The sequence below is a fragment of the Pongo abelii genome, chromosome 5 (genome assembly GCF_028885655.2).
Source record: "Pongo abelii isolate AG06213 chromosome 5, NHGRI_mPonAbe1-v2.0_pri, whole genome shotgun sequence".
NCBI lineage: Eukaryota > Metazoa > Chordata > Mammalia > Primates > Hominidae > Pongo > Pongo abelii.
This window is the reverse complement of record NC_071990.2, coordinates 111,561,391-111,582,783: the sequence shown is the minus strand read 5'-3', so window position 1 is coordinate 111,582,783 and position 21,393 is coordinate 111,561,391. Positions and strand designations below refer to the sequence as shown.

At 43.4% G+C, this 21,393-nt stretch overlaps 1 protein-coding gene across 1 annotated transcript in view; it reads left to right on the top strand.

The window, feature by feature from the left end:
- Positions 1–421: 421 nt before the first annotated feature.
- Positions 422–21,393, top strand: part of SLC22A16 (solute carrier family 22 member 16) — a 52,283-nt gene continuing 31,311 nt past the window's right edge. The window contains exons 1-2 of the mRNA XM_024248703.3: positions 422–569; positions 20,851–21,330. Of these exons, the coding sequence (XP_024104471.3) occupies positions 517–569; positions 20,851–21,330 (533 nt within the window). The 5' untranslated portion in view covers positions 422–516. The remainder of the gene's footprint in view (positions 570–20,850; positions 21,331–21,393) is intronic.

Below are 21,393 nucleotides of genomic sequence, written 5' to 3'. Positions count from 1 at the left end.
GCAGTAGATTCTTAGGCATTAAAGTTTGAGAGCTGTTTCCGAGGGGCGTCATGCTGAAGGCCATATATTCTTGCGGACCCCGGACCGAGCCTAGCCTTTGCATTCCCACCCTGGGCTCTCTCTCAGTGACAACTTTTCCCAGGCGTCGGGGCTTCCCTCGAGCGTGGCGATCCCGCGGACACGGTGCCAAGAGCCAGGCTGGGCGGCGGGGCGGGTGGGAGAGCGGCGGGGCTAGGGGCGCGGGCACCATGCGACCGCGGGCGCCGGGACCACAGCGCGCCGGGGAGGAGGCCGAGGCGGCGGGAAAAAGCCGAAGATACTTGTGGGGACCGAGAGGCCAAGCGACGGAGGGAGAAACAGAATACAGCCTCGCGCTGGTCCCGAGCACTGGGACGCGCGGGGAGCGCAGGAGGCCGGGCGGGGAGGTTCCGGGCGGGGCGGGGCGGGGCGGGGCGGGGCGCGCTACCCGCAGCCCCCGGAGCTCGGCTAACTCGGCGCCCAGTGCACTGCCGCACCATGGGGTCCCGCCACTTCGAGGGGATTTATGACCACGTGGGGCACTTCGGCAGGTATGGGGGCGGGGTGGGGCGCGCCACGCGGGAGGCGGCGCCGAGGGGTCTGTTTCTTTCCGTTGCGGCGGGGTTCTCGCGCGGCGCTCGCGATCCGAAAACATCTCCACTCCCTCCTTCCCCCGCGCCGTCGGGACACAGGCGTCCAGACGCCGGCCCCGAGCTGGGCTTCTCCTCTACGCCTCTGGCAGCGGGACCTGGCATGGTGAGGAGAGGCGCTGGGCTCGCTCGGAGTGCGCCTGCTGCCGGGCAGGAGCGACCTGGCGCGTGCTCTCCGCGGCAGCAGATGCTGGAGGCCCCCCTCGAGGGGCCAGATCTCACGCGTAGGGGTTGCCTGTGCCTGGCCGCCCGTTTCTCTAATCCGCCGCCACTTCCCTAGACGGCTGCCTTGGGGCTTCCCTCTGTGCCTGGCAGGTATTCCCCAGGGACAACCGTTAGTCAGAGTTGGTTGCCGTTTATTAAAACCTAATACGTGCCAGGTACACTGTACCTGGCGCTTACACATAGTTCTTCATTTGCTATTCACCGGGACCCTGCAAAGGAGGTGTTCAAATCCTTATTTTAGTAATTGGGAAACAAGCTGGCGGGGTCAAGGACTCATAGCCAACGCATGGTGGAACCACGTTTAACCTTCGTACACCCTCTTTTCATTTGTCAAATTGATTTAAAAATTTTTAAATTATTCATTCGTTCTTTCACTCATGGACAGAGCTCCTCTATCTGACTTAGAGTGTTTTGAGAGGGGAGGTAGCCGGGTGAGGGGCCATGCAGCGTGATGGCCGGAGATTTGGAGCTGCGTCTCAATCCTGGCCTGCTACTTACCTCTGATATGATTCAGGAGATACTTTGTGTCTCAGTTTCCTATCCAGAAAACGGGAATCAGGCTTAGCGAAGAGATGATGTGGTGCTGTTCTTCAAGGTGGAAGGTTGCATGCGTTTTTGTTTTGATTCCCAGTGTCTGCAAAAAGGATAGAGGAAAGGGGCAGGAAGCCCCAGCTGTTTCCTGCTTCCTCTGCTTGCATCATTGAACGCTGCCTTGTGCCTGGCTCGGTCATAAGCCGTTGGTACATGTTACTTCCTTTAATCTTCACTACAGCCTTATAAGGTTGGTAGTATCACCCTCTTCTCACAGATGAGAAAACCAAGGTTTCTGCCTAAGCACAAATCTAATACTTAGCAGGGCAGAATTGGATGCCATTGGATGCCCATCACCTCCACAGCCCACACTCTCAACCATGATGCACTCCTGAGCACGGTTAGGTGACGGCTCCTTGGCTGGGCCAAGCTCTTTATGTATGATCTCATTTCATCCTTCTGGAAGCAGAATAGCACAGAGGTTAAAAGATCAGTTTTAAGGCTGGATGTCTAAGTTCCCATTCTGGCGCTACCACACATTAACTATATGGTCTTGAGCATTTTATTTACCACTTTCTTATCTGTAAAATGGGGCTAATAATAGTACAAATGTTTTCAAATAGGAGTAGTGAAAATGTGTATATGAGGACTCTGCATGCAGTTTCTCATCCTTACAGTAACTCAATGAGGTAGGTGGTGCTAACACCTTAGTTCCCCTGTGTTTTTTAGGGATTAGCTGAGGTAATTATATTAGTTGGTGTTTGACTAAGGTGCCCTATCAAACAGATTCCTCAAATGGAAGTTTATACCTCTCCAGTAACTGCCCACAGCAGGATCTGTGCCACGAGGCCATTCAGGGACCCTGGCAGGTGGGGCAGCTCTGCCATCCACTGCATGGGGCTCCCTGTCTGTGCCTGGAGCAGCTGCTCACCCATGGTGACAGCTCACTACGGTGAAGAGGGGGCAAATGGGTTTGAGGAGACAGCTCTTAGCTGGCCACCATAATGTATGCAAAAGTCTTATTATTCAGTAAGTTCTCAATAAGTCATGGCTATTATCGTTACCTGAGTTCCCATATTGGTGGTCAGGGTTGACTCGTGAAAGCAGCTTACAGGAGGGAAAAGGGTAACAAACCACTGCTTATATAGCAGAAGATGAAAACAGTGTGACTGTAACACAGTACCCCATTTTTCTCAGATATTTGTTCTAATTGGTCTCTATTCTTTATAAACAGAGGAAAGTTATTGTGATGATTATTTAGTCCTCTCTTTAAGGGAGCCTAGTGAAAGTATTAAGTAGAGCAGTGGTCCCCAACCTTTTCAGCACCAGGGACTGATTTTGTGGAAGACATTTTTTCCACAAACCTGGTCCCTAACCTTTTTAGCACCAGGGACTGGTTTCATGGAAGACATTTTTTCCACAGACCTGTGGTGGGGTCGGGAGGATGGTTTCAGGATGAAACTGTTTCACCTCAGATCATCAGGCATTAGATTCTCACAAGGAGCACTCAACCTAGATCCCTCGCATGTGCAGTTCACAATGGGGTTCACGTTCCTATGAGAATCTAATGCTGCCGCTGATCTGTAAGGAGGTGGAGCTTAGGAGGTAATGCTCGCTGGCCGCTGCTCACCTCCTGCTGTGTGGTCCGTTTCTAACAGGCCATGGACCAGTCTGGTCTACGGCCCGGGGCTTGGGGACCCCTAAAGTAGAGAACCCTGATTACCTCTCATTTCTCATTGGTCATTTCTAGAATAAGGAAGCAGTATTCTAGTCACCTTTAAAAGGGGAAAACAGGCCAGGTGCGGTGGTTCATGCCTGTAATCCCAGCACTTTGGGAGGCTGAGGCAGGCAGATCACGAGGTCAGGAGCTCGAGACCAGCCTGGCCAAGATGGTGAAACCCCGTCTCTACTATAAATACAAAAATTAGCCATGCACAGTGGCAGGCGCCTGTAACCCCAGCTACTCCGGAGGCTGAAGCAGGAGAATTGCTTGAACCTAGGGGGTGGAGGTTGTAGTGAGCCAAGATCGCCCCACTGCACTCCAGCCTGGGCGACAGAGCGAGACTTTGTCTCAAAAAAAAAAAAAAAAAAAAAAAAGCTGGGCGCAGTGGCTAACGCCTGTAATCCCAGCACTTTGGGAGGCTGAGGCGGGCAGATCACGAGGTCAGGAGATCGAGACCATCCTGGCTAACACAGTGAAACCACATCTCCACTAAAAATACAAAAAAATGAGCCTGGCATGGTGGTGGAGGCCTGTGGTCCCAGCTACTCAGGAGGCTGAGGCAGGAGAATGGCGTGAACCGGGGAGGCAGAGCTTGCAGTGAGCCGAGATTGCGCCACTGCACTCTAGCCCGGGCGACAGAACAAGATTCCGTCTCAAAAAAAAAAAAAAAAAGGGAAAACAGGATACCTGAGAAGAACTAAAATACCATTCGAGGATTTCTCCTGAAACCATATCGTAGTTCCATAAACTTCACAGCTTAAGCTCTATATGAAAAGAAATTGAGGAGACTGAAATTTAGGCACCTGTGTTGGGAGGATCTGAACCTGGATCCCTGAGTTAGTTGTCCTGGGATAAGAGGAGAGACGGTTTAAAAGTTTAGAGTTGAAATGTGGAGCCTGTGGCAGACCCTCATCGATGGATAGAGGTAGGGTTTTGTTTTGTTTTGTTTTGTTTTGTTTCAGTATATAGAGTTTTTCTGGCTCTTTTTTGACTTCAGCGTATGAACATCATAACATCTATCATTTATATACAGCTACGGTGTGTCATACAGTGCTTTCCACGTGTTAACTCATTTCATTCCCATAAAGCCCATAGTTTAGATGAGGAAACTGAGGCACAGAAAGGCTAAGGATCTTGCTCGTGGTCCCTGGTGGTAAGTAACAGGGCCAAGATCAAACCTTGGCAGTCTGGCTCCAGAGTCCATGCTCTTAGCCACAATGGGCTCCACCAGTTACGCTTTTATACAGAATGGTATAATCTAGGACTGAAAGCAATTTTCTTCATCCGTCACTCAGACTGCATGGGTCCATTCCCTGGGGCTTCTGGCCGCCTTTGCTTTTCCTCGCCTCTGGGTTTTCTGCCGATTGTGTTTGTGTGATTATTTTTCCATTAGTGTGTCATATCTATAAGCCTGTTGTCCTGGTGGACCCCTAGGTTGGGTACATGCATGACACCTCTGAGGGCCAAGAATCTTCGTAAAAGAGAGAGTGATGTGTTAGAATGCTAGACGCCTAAGGAAATGGGGTTTGGTTTTTTTTCAAGAGGTTATTCTTGCAAAAGGGAAAGGGAAATTTGAATTGAAGGAGTGCTTAGGACCTTTCTAGCACATGGAAAGCGCGTTTATGTGAACTAGCATGGCTTGATTGGGGGCCACTTAGTGGTTTATTATTTTGGGGGTATAAAGTATGAGAGTGAGAGAGGCAGGAGGTAAGCTTACAGTCATCTCCACGAGTGTTTTTGTAGGTCATGCTGCAGAGTTGGGGTGTCAGAAGATTACTGTGCAGTGCAGAAGGTGGATTGGAGGGTCAGCGAGTGGGGCAAGGGGGCCGGTGAAGACCTAGATAAGAGCCCAGGTGAGAGAGAAAGAGGGTCTGGAGAGTAGGAGTATGGGCAGGGAGAACCAGACAGTTTTCGCAGGTGGAGTTGATGGGACCTCTTGGCCCTAAGGCATGAAGGAGAAGTGAATGGGACCACATGCCCCTCCTAGCCCACCCCATGTCCCATGCCCTGGATTTCTAGTTTGTGTGGGTGACGGTAGCCTAAACTCAGACAGTTACCCTCCAGGCGGGGCAGTCCTAGATATCGAGCTCAGTTTGAGATTGGTTTACCTTGAGTTCCTTGTGGGAATTCCAGGTGGAGGCATCCAGTAGGAAGTTGGGTAGATAATCTCTCGCTCAGGGAAAATGCCCCCTTGTCAATATGGATCAGGTGGCCACCCAGGGCTGCAGTCCAGCTGGCCCAGTGCCTCGTGGACAGATTAGGCATGCCTGGCATCTATTCCAGCTGTGCCTCAGAAGGGGCGTTGCTGAATACTTTTCCCTCTCCCTGGGCCCTGTAGATAGAAAACTTTTAAATTGATATATTACATATATGCAGAAAAGTGTCCACCATAATCTACAACCTGATGAGTTGTCATACAGTGAACACACCTGTGTTAACCCCACCCAAATCATCTCCTCTTATGCCTTCTCCCAAGCCCTACTCCGTCCCTGTCCCCCAAGCTCACTACTGTCCTTACATCAACCATACTAAATGTTACATAAGTGGGGTAAAAGGCACTTGCCCTTTGGCTTCTTTTGCTCCACACTGTGTTTGTGAGATCCACCCATATTGTGTGTCACAGAGGTTAGTCGATTTTCATGGCTACATAGTATTTAATGGCACAAATATTTCACGGTTCATTCATTTACTGTCAACAGACGTTTAGACTGTCTCCAGGTTGGGCTTATATGAGTTGCCTTTCTTGCATTTGTCTTTTAGGGTAGGGTTATATGTTGCTTAACGACAGAGATACTTCTGAGAAGTTCATCGTTAGGTGATTTTGTTGTTCTGCAAACATCACAGATTATATTTACACAAATCTAGATGGTACAGTCTGCTACACACTTAGGCTCTATGGTATAGCCCACTGCTCCTAGACTACAAACCTGCACAGCATGTTATTGTACTGAACACTGTAGGCAATTGTAACACAATGGGAAGTATTTGTGTACCTAAACATGGAAAGGGTGTGGTAAAAATATGGTATTAATATTATTATCTTATGGGACCGCTGTTGTATATGTGGTTCATCATTGACTGAAACGTCATTTTGTGGTATGTGGCTCTACTTGTGTATGCATTTCGCTGGGTAGATACCTAGGAGATGCTGTCACAGGCGGTGCATGTGGTCAGCTGCCAGAGAGTTTTGCCAAGTGGTTATAACAAATGTCACCCTCACAAGCTGTTTATTGGTTTTTCAGTTGCTCCACAACAATTGTCCAGTATTTTGAATGTCAAACCTTGTACCAGTACATAGTTTAACCAGAAAACTAGATATCCTGGGGCAATGTTTTCATCCGTATCAGCATCTCCTAAGAAGCTTCTTAAGCTTGTAGAGGCCTTGACCCCACCTTAGACCTCCTGAATCACAATTGCTAAGGGGGGGCAGAAAAGACAAATCCTAGCTTCAGAGGCCTGCCAGGGTGGGTGCTGTGTTGGGGTGTGTGTGTGTGTATGTGTGTGTACAAGAGAAAAAGAGACAAAGAGAGAAGGAGAGGGGAAGAGAGAGAGAGAATAGTTCTCGTGATGACTGTGGGGGTCACTGGCTGAGGAAGAAAAAAACTTGAGGCCAGGAAGGTGGAAACAAACCGAAGAAGCTGGTAGGATCTGAAGACTGGACGTCTGAATGGTGCTGGAAATGGGGTCAGTGGGAAGGACGGGGGAAGTAAGAGGGTGGGAGGTCATGCTCAGAATGTGAGCTTTTCAGTGGTGGAGCTGTTCCAGGTAGAGACTAGTTAGGGAACAAACCCAAATGCCTCAGGTAAATTTTAGGCAAGTTAAACATGCCTGCTGTTTGCAGGGGCTGTGTTGTCATTTGCTGAGTTGAAATTTCAGGGATGGGAGTCAAATAATTATAAATATGTGCACCATACATACATGATTTATGTTCTATTTCCAGTCATGTTCATCTGGGATTGTTATTATAAGGTGCTCCTTAGGCTCTCAACAAAATTTAGTTTCAAGAGGACGTGATTTTCATGCCCCTTATTGCCATGGTGTCTAGCGGGTAGATGCTGGTCCACCACAAGCCACACTGTAATGATCTGGATGGGGTGATTCTCAGACTAGGAATACTCCTTTAGTTAAAAACTACATGCTACCCTTTCCCTCTGGGATCTCCTAGGAGTATCTATACTTTTATCATACTTTCACTATAATTTCTTTAACCAGTCTCCTGTCAATGGACATTTCAGTTTTCTATGTTTTGCAGTTACAGACAGGGCTGAAAATAAAATTTATAAATTAACTTTGGGAGAGTTGATATCTTTGTGATGTTGACTACTGGTTACTTTTAGGGAAGTCAAGTTTTATTATTAACAAGAGCAGACAGTAACACCCATTAGTGTAATGTCTTTTAGCAAAGCAGAGACACCTAGGTGCTTGATTTTACAAAAAATTAGTACATATGAACTGTATTCTTAAGCAAGATTAGTTTCCCATTTTATTTACATCAGCGATTCACTAAGCAAAGATTTTTTTTAGTTTGTCAGCTGGCTCACAAACTCTGATGTATGTTGGGATGATTAAATGAGATAATGAGTGTGAACATGCTTTAAAGTATGATCCAATGTAAGGTGTTAGTATTTATTTATTTTTGATACAGGGTCTCTCTCTGTTGCCCAGGCTAGAGTGCAGTGGCGTGATCTTGGCTCACTGCAACGTATGCTTCCAGGTTCCAGCTATTCTCCTGCCTCAACCTCCTGAGTAGCTGGGACTACAGTCGCCTGCCACTACCTGGCTAATTTTTGTATTTATAGTAGAGATGGGGTTTCACCATGTTGGCCAGGCTGGTCTTGAACTCCTGACCTCAAGTGATCCGCCTCAGCATCCCAAAGTGCTGGGATTATAGGCACGAGCCACTGCGCCCAGCCTAAGATGTTAGTGTTATAGAGTATGCACAGTGACCAAGACAATGCTGAATAAGCTGCTATGTACAGCACAGGCAGGAGTGAACAGAGTAGAGTGGAGAGGGGAGAATTGACTTCTGCTGTGTAAGATGAAGCCCATCTACAATCTGTGCAATAGAAGCAGACTGGATGGCACTGTAGGGTCAAGGAGTCTCTTAAGAGAGCCATTCTTATTGACTGGAAGATGCTTCTTGAGAAAATGCCAGGGAAGGAAGAAACACCTCCTGAATGGACAAGCCTGTTTCCCAAGGGCAGGTGACCCACCAGCCATGCTAGGTGCTCACACCCATGAGGCCACAGGCAATATAGCAACCCCAAGGCTCTGTGGTGACATGGCAGCCAGTGCAGGGGCTGGGGACGAGGGATTCTGACCTGCAGATGTGAGGGTCAGCACCACTCATCTTCAAGCCAAGATGTTAGCCTGTGGGGTCTTTTGAGCAAGAGCATCACAGGCCTGTCTTCTCAGCCTACTGTTCCTGCCCAACCCCTCTGTCTAGGATGGACTGAGGCTGATTTCTTTTTTTCTTTTTCTTCTTCTTCTTCTTCTCTTTTTTTTTTTTTTTTTGAGACAGAGCCTCGCTTGCTTACCCAGGCTGGAGTGCAGTGTTGCGATCTTGGCTCACTGAAACCTCCACCTCCCAGATTCAAGCAATTCTCCTGTCTCAGCCTCCTGAGTAGCTGGGACTACAGGCACGTGCCACTATGCCTGGCTAGTTTTTGGTATTTTTAGTAGAAACAGGGTTTCACCATGTTGGCCAGGCTTGTCTGGAACTCCCAACCTCAGGTGATCCACCTGCCTTGGCCTCCCAAAGTGTTGGGATTACAGGCATGAGCCACCATGCCTGGCCTGATTTCTGATCATTTTACTACTGGCAGGGACATATTAATGTTTTTGGAAAAAACAGAGCTAGCTCCCATTAGCCCATCAAGCACTGGGGCTCCAAGCTCTTCTCTTGGCTGCTCATCCCAAAGAAACCCTAAGAATAGGAATTAGTGTGTTCTTTCTCATCCTGGAGCTAGAAGAACACTACTTATTTCCCGCCTGCATTTTGCTTTGTAGTTTTCTTTCGTGGACTAGCTAGCTACAAGGGCCAGTGCCATAGATAGAGTTAAGTTTTGAAACTGTGGCCAACATGACCAGCCTGTGGTGTCCTGATAGCCACAAGACTTGAAATTCATTCCATTTAACCTATTATTTATCTACATGAGGTTCTATGAGAAGTGAGGAATGGTGGCTACATGCCAGCCTGGCAGTTATCTGTGAGGACTTGGAGAGGTCACTAGGTTGTGATAGTCTCCAAAGTGGGGTGTGTTCACCAGTGGGCGGTAGAGATGATCCCTTGGACTGCCACCAAAAAACACCCATTTTATATATGAATGTGTGCATAGAAGTCAATATGTACAAGTGGAAGTTTATATTTCAATATACATAATATGTTAATTTAGCATTATATGAATATGTGTGTGTATATATGTTCACTTTATATGTCTACATGCACATCTGTGCACACATACACTTTTTAAAATTTAACTGATGGGGGACCCAGGCTAAATTTTTGGATACACTGGCCTGTTGAACATCTCTCTTTAGCAGGGTACTGAGCATGAGTCAATTTCAGCACTGTTCGTTTTCAGCCCAAGGTATTCTCCAGCATTCTATAGCCACTGCACTACACACTGTGCTGGGTGCTACAGGAGATACTAAAGTGACTGAACCACAGTTTCTGCTCTGATGAGACTTTAACTCAACCTTTTATAGGACTTCTGTCGTTGGTTTGGTAGAGAAATAGAAAACATTCACCTGGTGTTCTTTAAAAAAATCAACATAAGTAACAGAATGGTACTTCAGCTGCATATTGTGTTCATAGAAGAGAAGGAAGAGAAGAAAAAACGGGGACTAGAAAATGCATAAACGAGTGAGAATGGGAAAGGCGGAAGCAAGTAAAAAGACAGGACTGAGAGAAGCTGGCAGTGAAGGATAAAGAGACTGAAAATTAGGCATTTAGGTTGGAGGGGAAAAAAAAACGTGGAGAGAGAGGAGTATGAGAGGAACAGGCTAGACCAGCAGGTCTCAAAACGTGAGAATTCTTGTAGGTCTTTGAAGTCTGCAAGGGCAAAACTTTTTTCTAGCAATACTAAGATATTAGCTGTCTTTTTAGAAACTCTCATTCTCTCATGAAAGTACAGTAGAGTTTTCCAGAGGCTAGATGATGTGTAACAACGCATCAGATTGAATGCAGATATGTATATATATCACATTTTCTTTATCCAGTTAACCGTTGATGGACTCTTAGGTTGATTCCTTGGCTTTGCAATCGTGAGTAGTGCTGTGACAAACAGACAAATGCAGGTGTCTTTTTGATATAATGATTTCTTTTCCTTTGGGTAAATACCCAGTAGTGGGATTGCTGGATCAAATGGTAGTTCTATTTTTGTTCTTTGAGAAATCTTGATAATGTTTTCCATAGGGGTTGTACTAATTTATATTCCCGCTAACAGTGTATAAGTGTTCCCTTTTCTCCACAGCCTCGCTAATATCTGTTATTTTTGACTTTTTAATAATAGCTATTCTGAATGGTATGAGATGGTATCTCATTGTGGTTTTAATTTGCATTTCTCTGATGATTAATGATATTGAGCATTTTTTCCTGTTTGTTGGCTGCTTGTATGTCTTCTTTTGGAAAATGTCTGTTTATGTCCTTTGCCTACTTTTTAATGTTTTTTTTTTTATTAATTTGTTTGAGTTCCTTATGGATCTGGATATTAGCTCTTTGTTGGATGCATAGTTTGGTTTGCAAATATTTTTCCCATTCTGTAGGTTATGTACTCTATCAATTGTTTCTTTTGCTGTGCAGAAGCTTTTTAGTTGAATTAATTCCCATTTGTCTATTTTTGGTTTTGTTGCATTTGGCTTTGAGGACTTGGTCATAAATTCTTTGCCTAAGCTAATGTCCAGAAGAGTTTTTCCTAGGTTTTCTTCTAGGACTTTTAGAGTGTCAGGTCTTACATTTAGGCCTTTAATTCATCCTTAGTTAATTTTTGTATATGGTGAGAGATAGGGATCCAGTTTTATTCTTCTGCATATAGCTAGCCAGTTTTTCCCAGCACCATTTATTGAATAGAGAGTCCTTTTCCCATTGTTTATTTTTGTTGATTTTGTTGACAATCAGTTGGTTGTTGGTGTGTGGCTCTATTTCTGGATTCTCTATGTTGTTCCATTGGCCTGTGTGTCTATTTGTGTACAAGTTCCATCCCGGTTTGGTTACTATAGCCTTGTAGTATAGTTTGAAGTCAGGTAATGTGATGCCTCTGGCCTTGCTCTTTTTGCTTAGGATTGCTTTGGCTATTTGGGCTCTTTTGCAGTTCCATGTGAATTTTAGAATAGTTTTTTCTAATTCTGTGAAAAATAATGCTGATTCTATAGGAATTGCATTGAATTTGTAGATTGCCTTGGGCAGTATGGTCATTTAAATGGTATTGATTCTTCTAATCCATGAGCATGGGATGTTTTTACATTTTTTGTGTCACTTCTGATTTCTTTCATTAGTGTTTTGTAGTTCTCCTTGTAGAGGTCTTTTACCTCTTTGGTTAAGTGTATTCCTAGGTATTTTGTGTGTTTGTGTGGCTATAATAAATGCGATTGACTTTTTGATTTAGTTTGCAGCTTGAGTGTTGTATAGAAATGCAACTAGTTCAACCCTTGTGGAAGTCAGTGTGGCGATTCCTCAGGGATCTAGAACTAGAAATTCCATTTGACCCAGCCATCCCATTACTGGGTATATACCCAAAGGACTATAAATCATGCTGCTATAAAGACACATGCACATGTATGTTTATTGCAGCACTATTCACGATAGCAAGGACTTGGAACCAACCCAAATGTCCAACAATGATAGACTGGATTAAGAAAATGTGGCACATATACACCATGGAATAGTATGCAGCCATAAAAAATGATGAGTTCATGTCCTTTGTAGGGACATGGATGAAATTGGAAATCATAATTCTCAGTAAACTATCGCAAGAACAAAAAACCAAACACCGCATATTCTCACTCATAGGTGGGAATTGAACAATGAGAACACATGGACACAGGAAAGGGATCATCACACTCTGGGGACTGTTGTGGGGTGGGGGGAGGGGGGAGGGATGGCATTGGGAGATATACCTAATGCTAGATGACGAGTTAGTGGGTGCAGTGCACCAGCATGGCACATGTATACATATGTAACTAACCTGCACATTGCGCACATGTGCCCTAAAACCTAAAGTATGATAATAATAAATTAAAAAAAAAAAAGAAATGCAACTGATTTTTGTACGTTAATTTTGTTTCTTGAAAGTTTACTGAAGTTGTTTATGAAGTCTAGGAGTCTTTTGGAGGAATCTTTAGAATTTTTCTAGGTATAAGATCATGTTATCAGGGAACAGAGAAAATTTCACTCTTTTTTTCAGTTTGGATACATTTTGTTTCTTTCTTTTACCTAATTGCTATGTTTAGGACTTCTAGAACTGTGCTATTTAGGAGCTGTAAGAGTGAAATCCTTGTCTCGTTCTCGTTCTTAAGAGGAATGCATTTTACTTTTCCCCAATCAGTATGATGTTGGCTATGGGTTTGTTATATATGGCTCTTATTATTTTGAGGTATGTTACTTTGATGCCTAGTTTGTTGAGGTGTTTTTTTTTATCATGAAGGGATGTTGGATTTTATCAAATACTTTTTCAGCATCTATTGAGATGACCTTATGTCTTTTGTTTTTAATTTTGTTTATGTGGTGAATGACATTAATTGACTTGCATGTGTTGAACCATCTTGGCATCCCTAAAATAAAACTCATCTGATTGTGATGGATTATCTTTTTGATGTGCTGTTGGATTCATTTTGCTAGTATTTTGTTGAGGATTTTTGTATCTATGTTCATCAGAGATATTGGCCTGTAGTTTTCTTTTTTATGTGTTCTTATCAGATTTTGGTATCATTATGATACTGGTTTCACAGAATTATTTATGGAGGAATTCCTCTTCCTTAATTTTCTGGAATGGTTTCAGTAAGATTGGTTCCAGCTCTTTGTACATCTGATAAAATTCAACTGTGAATCCGTCTGGTCCTGGGCTCTTTTTTTGCTGTAGTTGTTATATTTTTTTGTTACTGATTCAATTTCATTACTCATTATTGGTCTGTTCAGAATTTCTATTTCTCTTGAGGGGTTGTATGCTTCCAGAAATTTATTCATGTACTCTGGGTTTTCTAGTGTGTGCACTTAGAGATGTTCATAGTAGTCTCTGATGATCCTTTGTGTTTCTGTGTTATCAGTTGTAATGTTACTTTTATCATTTCTGATTGTGCTTATCTGAATCTTCTCTTTTTCTTTGTTAATCTAGCTAGCCGTCTAACAATTTTGTTTACCTTTTCACAGAACCAACTTTGTGTTTTGTTGATCCTTTGTATGATTTTTTTGGTTTCAATTTAATTGAGATCAAATCTGCTCTGATCTTTGTTATTATTCTTTTCTTCTGCTAGCTTTGTGTTTGGTTTGTTCTTGATTTTCTAGTTCCTTGAGGTGTGGCATTAACGGTTGTTAATTTGAGATCTGTCTTTTTGATTTAAGCAGTTAATGCTATAAGCGTTCCTCTTAGCACTGCTTTTGCTGTATCCCAGAGGTTTTGGTATGTTGTGTCTGTTTTCCTTCACTTCAAAACATTTTTTTGATTTCTGCCTTGATTTTATGGTTTACCCAAAAGTCATTCAGGAGCAAGTTGTTTAGTTTCCATGTACTTCTGTGGTTTTGAGAGTTCCTCTTGGTATTGATTTCTAATTTTATTCCACTGTGGTCCAGGAAGATCCTAATATGATTTTGACTTTTTTTTTTTTGCATTTATTGAGACTTGCTTTATGGGCAAGCATATGGTGAATTTTAGAGAATGTTTTATGCACAGATGAGAAAAATGTATATTCTGTGGTTGTTGGGTGGAATGTTCTGTAGGTGTCTCTTAGTCCATTTGGTCAAGTTTATATAATCAAATCGACAGATCAAGCTCAATGATCTGTCATCATTGACAGCTTATTGCTGTCAGTATGGTATTGAAAGTCACTCTCTCTTTTATACGACTGTCTATCTCTTTTTGTAAGTCTAGTAGTATTTGTTTTATAAATCTGGGTGCTCTGATGCTGGGTGCATATATATTTAGGATAGTTAAATCTTTTTGTTGAATTAGACCTTGTATCATTAGATAATGCTGTTCTTTTTTTTTTTTCTGTTGTTACTTTAGAGACTGTTTTATCTGATATAAGAAGAACAACTCCTGCTCCTTTTTGTTTTCCATTTGCATGACATATCTTTTTACACCCCTTTACTTTAGGCTATGGGTATCTTTTCATATTAGGTGGTCTCTTGTAGGTAGCAGATTGTTGGGTCTTTTTTAAAAAAATCCATTTTGCTAATCTATATTCTCTAAGTGGAGCATTGAGGCCGTTTACATTTAGGGTTAATAATGATATGTGAGGTTTTGTTCCTGTCAGAGTTTTGTTAGCTAGTTGCTTTGTAGTCTCAATTGTGTAATTGCTTTATGGGATCTGTGAACTTTGTACTTATGTGTGATTTTACGGTGGCAAATATTGTCCTTTCATTTCCGTGGTTATAACTTCTTTAAGCAGTTCTTATAGAACTGGTCAAGTGGTGATTAATTCCCTTAGTGTTTGCTTGTCTGGGAAAGACTTTATTTCTCCTTCCTTTATGAGGCTTATTTGGCAGAAATAAAATTCTTGGGAGGCTTTTTTCTTTTTTCCTTAAAGAAGGCTAAAAGTAGGCCCCCAATCTGTTCTGGCTTGTAAGATTTCTACTGAGAAGTCTCGTTAGTCTGATAGGATTTCTTTTATAGGTGACCTGACACTTCTCTCCAGATGCCTTTAAGATTTTTTTCTTTAGCATTAAACTTGGATGGTATGATGACTATATGCCTTGGTGACATTCATCTTTTATAGTATCTCCCAGATATTCTCTGAATTTCTTGCATCTGAATGTCTACCTCTATAGCAAGATCAGGGAAATTTTCCTGAATTATTCTCTTAAATATAATTGCTTACTTTTTCTTCTTCTCTCTCAGGATTACATATAAGTCATACATTTGGTCCTTTTACATAATTGCATATTTCTCAAAGACTTTATTCATTAAAAAATTGTTTTTTCTTTATTTTTGTTTGACTTGTTTAAATAGAAAGATTGGTCTTCAGGCTCTGAAATTATCTTTTCTGCTTGGTCTAGTCTTTTACTATAGTTAAAGTTTAATATATCTATTTTGTCTTTCATGTCCTAAGTTTTTGGGGGTTGATTTTCAACTTTCTTTTGCATCTCAGTGAGCTTTCTTACAATCCATATTTTGAATTCTTTATCTGTCATTTCAGAATTTTCATTTTAGCTAGGATCCATTGCTAGAGAGCTAGTATGATCCTTTGGAGGTGTCAAAACACTTTGTCTTTTTGTATAGCCAGAGTTTTTATGCTGATTCCTTCTCATCTGAAGGAGCTTGATATAGTTTGGTTCTGTGTCCCACCCAAATCTCATCTTTTAACTCCCATAATTCCCACGTGTTGTGGGAGGGATGTGGTGGGAGATGATTGAAACATGGAGGCAGGTATTTCCTGTGCTGTTCTCGTGACAGTAAATGGGTCTCACAAGATGTGATGGTTTTAAAAATGGGAGTTTCTCTGCACAAGCTCTCTCTTTGCCTGTTGCCATCCATGTAAGATGTGACTTGCTCCTCTTTGCCTTCTGCCATGATTGTGAGGCCTCCCCAAGCTTGTGGAACTGTAAGTCCAATAAACCTCTTTCTTTTGTAAATTGCCCAGTCTTGGTATGTCTTTATCAGCAGCATGAAAACGGACAAATACAGAGCTGTTGCTTCCTATTTTTGAATTTGCCAACATTTGAATGAGACTTTTAAAGTTTGTATTCTTTTTTCGCTTGAGGCTGTGGCTGTAGTATATATTGTGTATGATTGTTTGGCTTTGTTTCTGGGTGCTTTCAGGGGGCCAAGGGTCTCTATGGGTTCCTTGGTTATGGATATCATTTGTGTGGTGGCTTTCCCAGATGCTGCTTGTTGTAGTGATGTGTAGGGTGTATGAGCTGACACACTATCTTCTGTAGGGCTAGGAGTGTGGAGGTCTCAGGAAGCTTATCTCATACACTAGCACTGTGCTCTTCTGACAGCAGGTTTTTTGTTTGATGATGCAGTTCAGTCTCTAGTCCAGTAAGTGACGCTTGAGGGTAAGAAGAGCTAGCTCACCCTCAGGTCATCCGAAGGTGAGTGGAAGCCCCTTCCTTGATGGGGGGGCTGAGGTCTCAGGGGTAGGGGCCAGCAGGGGCTGCACCAGCTCCTCATCCTGGGCAGGCAAGAACATGATCCACTACCTATCATGCCCCTTTCACAGCACTCATAACCCTCAGTTCTTATAAACACTGTACTTTGGCTCCTGGCCGCTCCTGAGGTCTGTGAGAAGGCTTCGATTATGGCTACCACCAAAATGGCCTCGGGTCAGAGCCTCTTTCCCCAGTCCAGAACAGTCAACTCTGTGGCTTGTCTGTCCTCTGTTCCAGGGACATTGCTACTTTGTGTAGGGAGCGGTAGATGTGCCCTGCCTTTTCTGAAAGGCCAGGCAGTATCACCTCACTTTCAGTGGGGATGCAGCCACTGTGAAAAGTGCTAGAAAGCCTTTCTTCAATTGCACAAATGCCAGCTCCCAGCAGGGAAAGCCTCTGCTGCATCTGCAACAGTGAATGGGTGGAGTAGGAAATAGTCCCGTCTCCATGTCCCTTCCCAGCTACTACTACCGCCCCTTTCAGAGATTGGTCCTGTGCCTGCATTTCCTTTGTCCCAAGGAGCACTTTGGTGGGCTGTGCTCCCCCCTCCCCTAGAAGCAACCTGCACTGAGGACTAGATTTCTGGGGTTCCTGCAGCTCCCCAGGGTCCTGCTGGTCCCCCATGGTTGCCAAAGTCAGAGTGATTATGGGGTATGTTTCTGGGGTATCTGGTGATACAATATCACAAAGGCTGAGGTTGCTTGGGCAGGGCAGTGGCTCAGAACAGGTGCACAACCGGTATGGTGCCCACTATCTGAGTTCAAGCCTGAGGGGAGTGCCAGCACACCTGCATGAGTTGGTCACCTGGTACTCTATTCTCAGAAAGTTCCCAAATCACCACTGACAGCATTGCCCAGGGTCATGAAGGCAGAGGGGCTCTCCCACAATTAGGTAGTCAGCAGTTTGTTACGGGGGTGAGGTGAGAAGGGATGCACCCCATCTGCCCTTTCTATAAGACTCCAGGCTCCCCAGGGGCCAGTCTCTGCCAGATTCTTGCTGTTTTCCTTTTCTCTGCCCCAACTTCTTCCTGTGGGCTCCCTGGCAGACCCTGGCTCTCTTTCCTCCTCTCCTTCTCCATTTTAATTTCTAATACATAAATGGTGATAAATATGATCCACATAAAGAAAGGCCTTTTGGAATCTTCAAAATTTGTAAAAATATAGAGGCTCCTGAGACCAAAAGATGTGAGAACTGCTGAGCTGAGGGATGGTCAGAAGCATCTTCCAGTGACAGGGAGCATCAGGATGCAGTGGGGTGGGCAGGTCTGCAAAGGAAGAAGGGCGATGGACATCGCATGTATCAATGGTGCAATTTGACCTCAGTTTGATCGGACAGGACCTATCTCCTACCTCCTGTTTTAATGATTTTATAGGAATGTTGGTGATTGCCTGAACTGATTCTGTTTTCAATCTAAATAATTAAGTCACCTGTTCAAAGGTCTGCTATGCCTCTTAATTTCAGGGGTTGGAATTTTGTGGGGTAATCCAAATTTTATCTGTTCTATCCTGCTGTCCTGTGGGCATAATTGTCCTTATGAGGCAATTTTTTATTTCAGAAAATATGTAACTATTGGTTTGAGTCTATAAATTTGGAGACTGTATTTTTTTAAATTTTTAAATAAACTTTTTATTTTTTGATAATTTTAGATTTATGGAAAAGTTACACAGATAGTACAGAGTCCCCATATGACCCTCACCCAGTCTCCCCTATTGTTAACATCTTACATTACCATATTTGTCAGGACTAACAAACTGATATTAATATGTTACTATTAACTAACTATATACTTCATTTGAATTTCGCCAGTTTTTCCAAGTGTCCTCTTCCTGTTCCGGGATCCAGTCCCAGAGCACCACACTGCCTTTAATTGTCTATAGCAGTTTCTCAGTCTTTCTTTATTTTTTGTGACCTTGGCAGTCTTTAGGTATATTGGCCAGGTAACCTGTAGATGACCCCCAATCTGGGGTCTTTTTTTAAATTATTAAACTAGGGTTATGGTTTTCAGAAAGAAAACAACAGAGATGAAGTGCTCTTCTCATCAGATCATAGGAGGGATACAGCATATCCACATGACGTCACTGGGGATGTTAACCTTCATCACTTGGTGACTTTAGTGTTTGCAAGTTTCTAGGTTTCCCCACTGTAAAGTTACTATTTTTCTTCTTTTCCTGCTTTGTTCTTTAGAAGCAAGTCACTAAGCCTAGCCCACCCTTTAGGAGTAAATTGCAGGAATTAAACTGTACTTCCTGGAGAGAGGGAATGTCTACAGTTAGTAACTGAATTCTAATGTAAGAAAGATTGGTCTCTTCTCCCCCTTTTATTTTTTCATTTATTTATTTATATGAGTATGGTGTATTGTATTTGTCAGGCTTCTCCAGAGAAAGAGAACAAATAGGATACACACACACACACACACACACACGTACATATATATGAGATTTATTATAGGAATTGGCTTACATGATTATAAAGGCTGAGAAGTCTCATGACCTACTATCCGCAAGCTGGAGAACTAGGAAAGCTAGTGGTGTAATTCAGTCCCAGACTGAAGGCCTGGTGTAAGTCTTCATCTAATTCCAAAAACCCAAGAAACAGGAGCTCTGATATTTGAGAGCTGGAGAATATGGATGTCCCAGCTCATGCAGAGAACAAATTTGCTCTTCCTTCCCCTTTTTGTTTTATTCAAGCCCTCAAGTGATTGGATGATGCCCACCTCAATTGGTGTGGGTGATCTTTACTTAGTCTACTGATTCATATGCTAATCTCTTCCAGAGACACTCTCACAAACACACCCAGAAATAATGTTTTGCCAGCTATCTGGGCTTCCCTTAACCCAGTCAAGTTAACACATAAAATTAACCACACAGTATGGATTCATGTATATTTATTTTATGCTTTGGGATATACTATGCCATTTATTTTGTTGCTCAAATTGTTTCAGCTTCCAACTGGCTGTAGGGGCCAGCCCTACAGGGTCTGTGGGTTTTTCTCCCCATGTGCAGAGACGAGAGATCGTAGAAATAAAGACACAAGACAAAGAGATAAAAGAAAAGACAGCTGGGCCTGGGAGACCACTACCACCAAGACACAGAGACTGGTAGTGGTCCTGAATGTCAGGCTGCGCTGTTATTTATTGGATACAAGACAAGGGGGCAGGGTAAGGAGTGTGAGCCATCTCCAATGATAGGTAAGGTAACCTGGGTCACGTGTCCACCGGACAGGGGGCCCTTCCCTGTTTAGCAGCCGAGGCAGGGAGAGAGAGAGAGAGGAGACAGCTTATGCCATTATTTCTGCATATCAGAGACTTTTAATATTTTCACTAATTCTGCTACTGCTATCTAGAAGGCAGAGCCAGGTGTATAGGATGGAACATGAAAGCGGACCAGGAGCGTGACCACTGAAGCACAGCATCACAGGGAGACAGTTAGGCCTCCAGATAACTGCAGGTGGGCCTGACTGATGTCAGGCCCTCCACAAGAGGTGGTGGAGTAAAGTCTTCTCTAAACTCCCCTGGGACAAGGGAGACTCCCTTTCCCGGTCTGCTAAGTAGCAGGTGCTTTTCTTTGGCACTGACGCTACCTCTAGACCATGGTCGCTTGGTAACGGGCGTCTTCCCAGACACTGGCATTACCTCTAGACCAAGGAGCCCTCTGGTGGCCCTGTCCGGGCATAACAGAAGGTTCACACTTGCCTTCTGGTCACTTCTCACCATGTCCCTTCAGCTCCTATCTCTGTATGGCCTGGTTTTTCTTAGGTTATGGTGGTAGAGCTAGGATTATTATAATATTGAAATAAAGAGTAATTACTACAAACTAATGATTAGTGATACTTATATATAATCATATCTATGATCTATATATATCTAGTGTAACTCTTGTTATTTTATATATTTTATTATACTGGAACAGCTCATGCTCTCGGTCTCTTGCCTCGGCACCTGGGTGACTTGCCACCCACAGCTGGCCACTGGGAACTTTTTCAGGTTGCTACTTGGGCCCCTTTCATATGCCCTTATCCTTTTGTTATTTGAGTATTTCCTTACTTTCTGGTATTGTAAGATATTCCAGGCTTATTTTGTATTCTTCTTGTCCTGGCTTTAGAATCAGCCACTTTTGCTGGCTCCTGTCATTGGAGAATGGTATTTAGAAACTAAGATCTGGGCAATGGGTGTGCTTGCTGCTATTGGGATGTCATTGCTTCTAGGACTTCTCAGTAGATGGAGCTAGGTAATATATTTATATATACTAACCCATAGATATAAATACATCTATAATTATTTCTATATTTATCCATTTGTGTATATGTTAAGATAAACATGACGGAGACCCTTCAAATTTGCTTATGTTCTTTTTCAGCCTATAGACCAGATATAATAATTAGCTTTTCTTCTCTTGCAGATTCCAGAGAGTCCTCTATTTCATATGTGCCTTCCAGAACATCTCTTGTGGTATTCACTACTTGGCTTCTGTGTTCATGGGAGTCACCCCTCGTCATGTCTGCAGGCCCCCAGGCAGTGTGAGTCAGGTTGTTTTCCACAATCACTCTAATTGGAGTTTGGAGGACACTGGGGCCCTGTTGTCTTCAGGCCGGAAAGATTATGTTATGGTGCAGTTACAGAATGGTGAGATCTGGGAGCTCTCAAGGTGTAGCAGGAACAAGAGGGAGAACACATCGGGTTTGGACTATGAATACACTGGCAGTAAGAAAGAGTTTCCTTGTGTGGATGGCTACATATATGACCAGAACACATGGAAAAGCACTGCGGTGACCCAGTGGAACCTGGTCTGTGACCGAAAATGGCTTGCAATGCTGATCCAGCCCCTATTTATGTTTGGAGTCCTACTGGGATCGGTGACTTTTGGCTACTTTTCTGACAGGTAAAATCAAATATTTAGGATTGTTGTATCAGTGTAGGGTTTATTTTCCTATCTGGTTTTCTT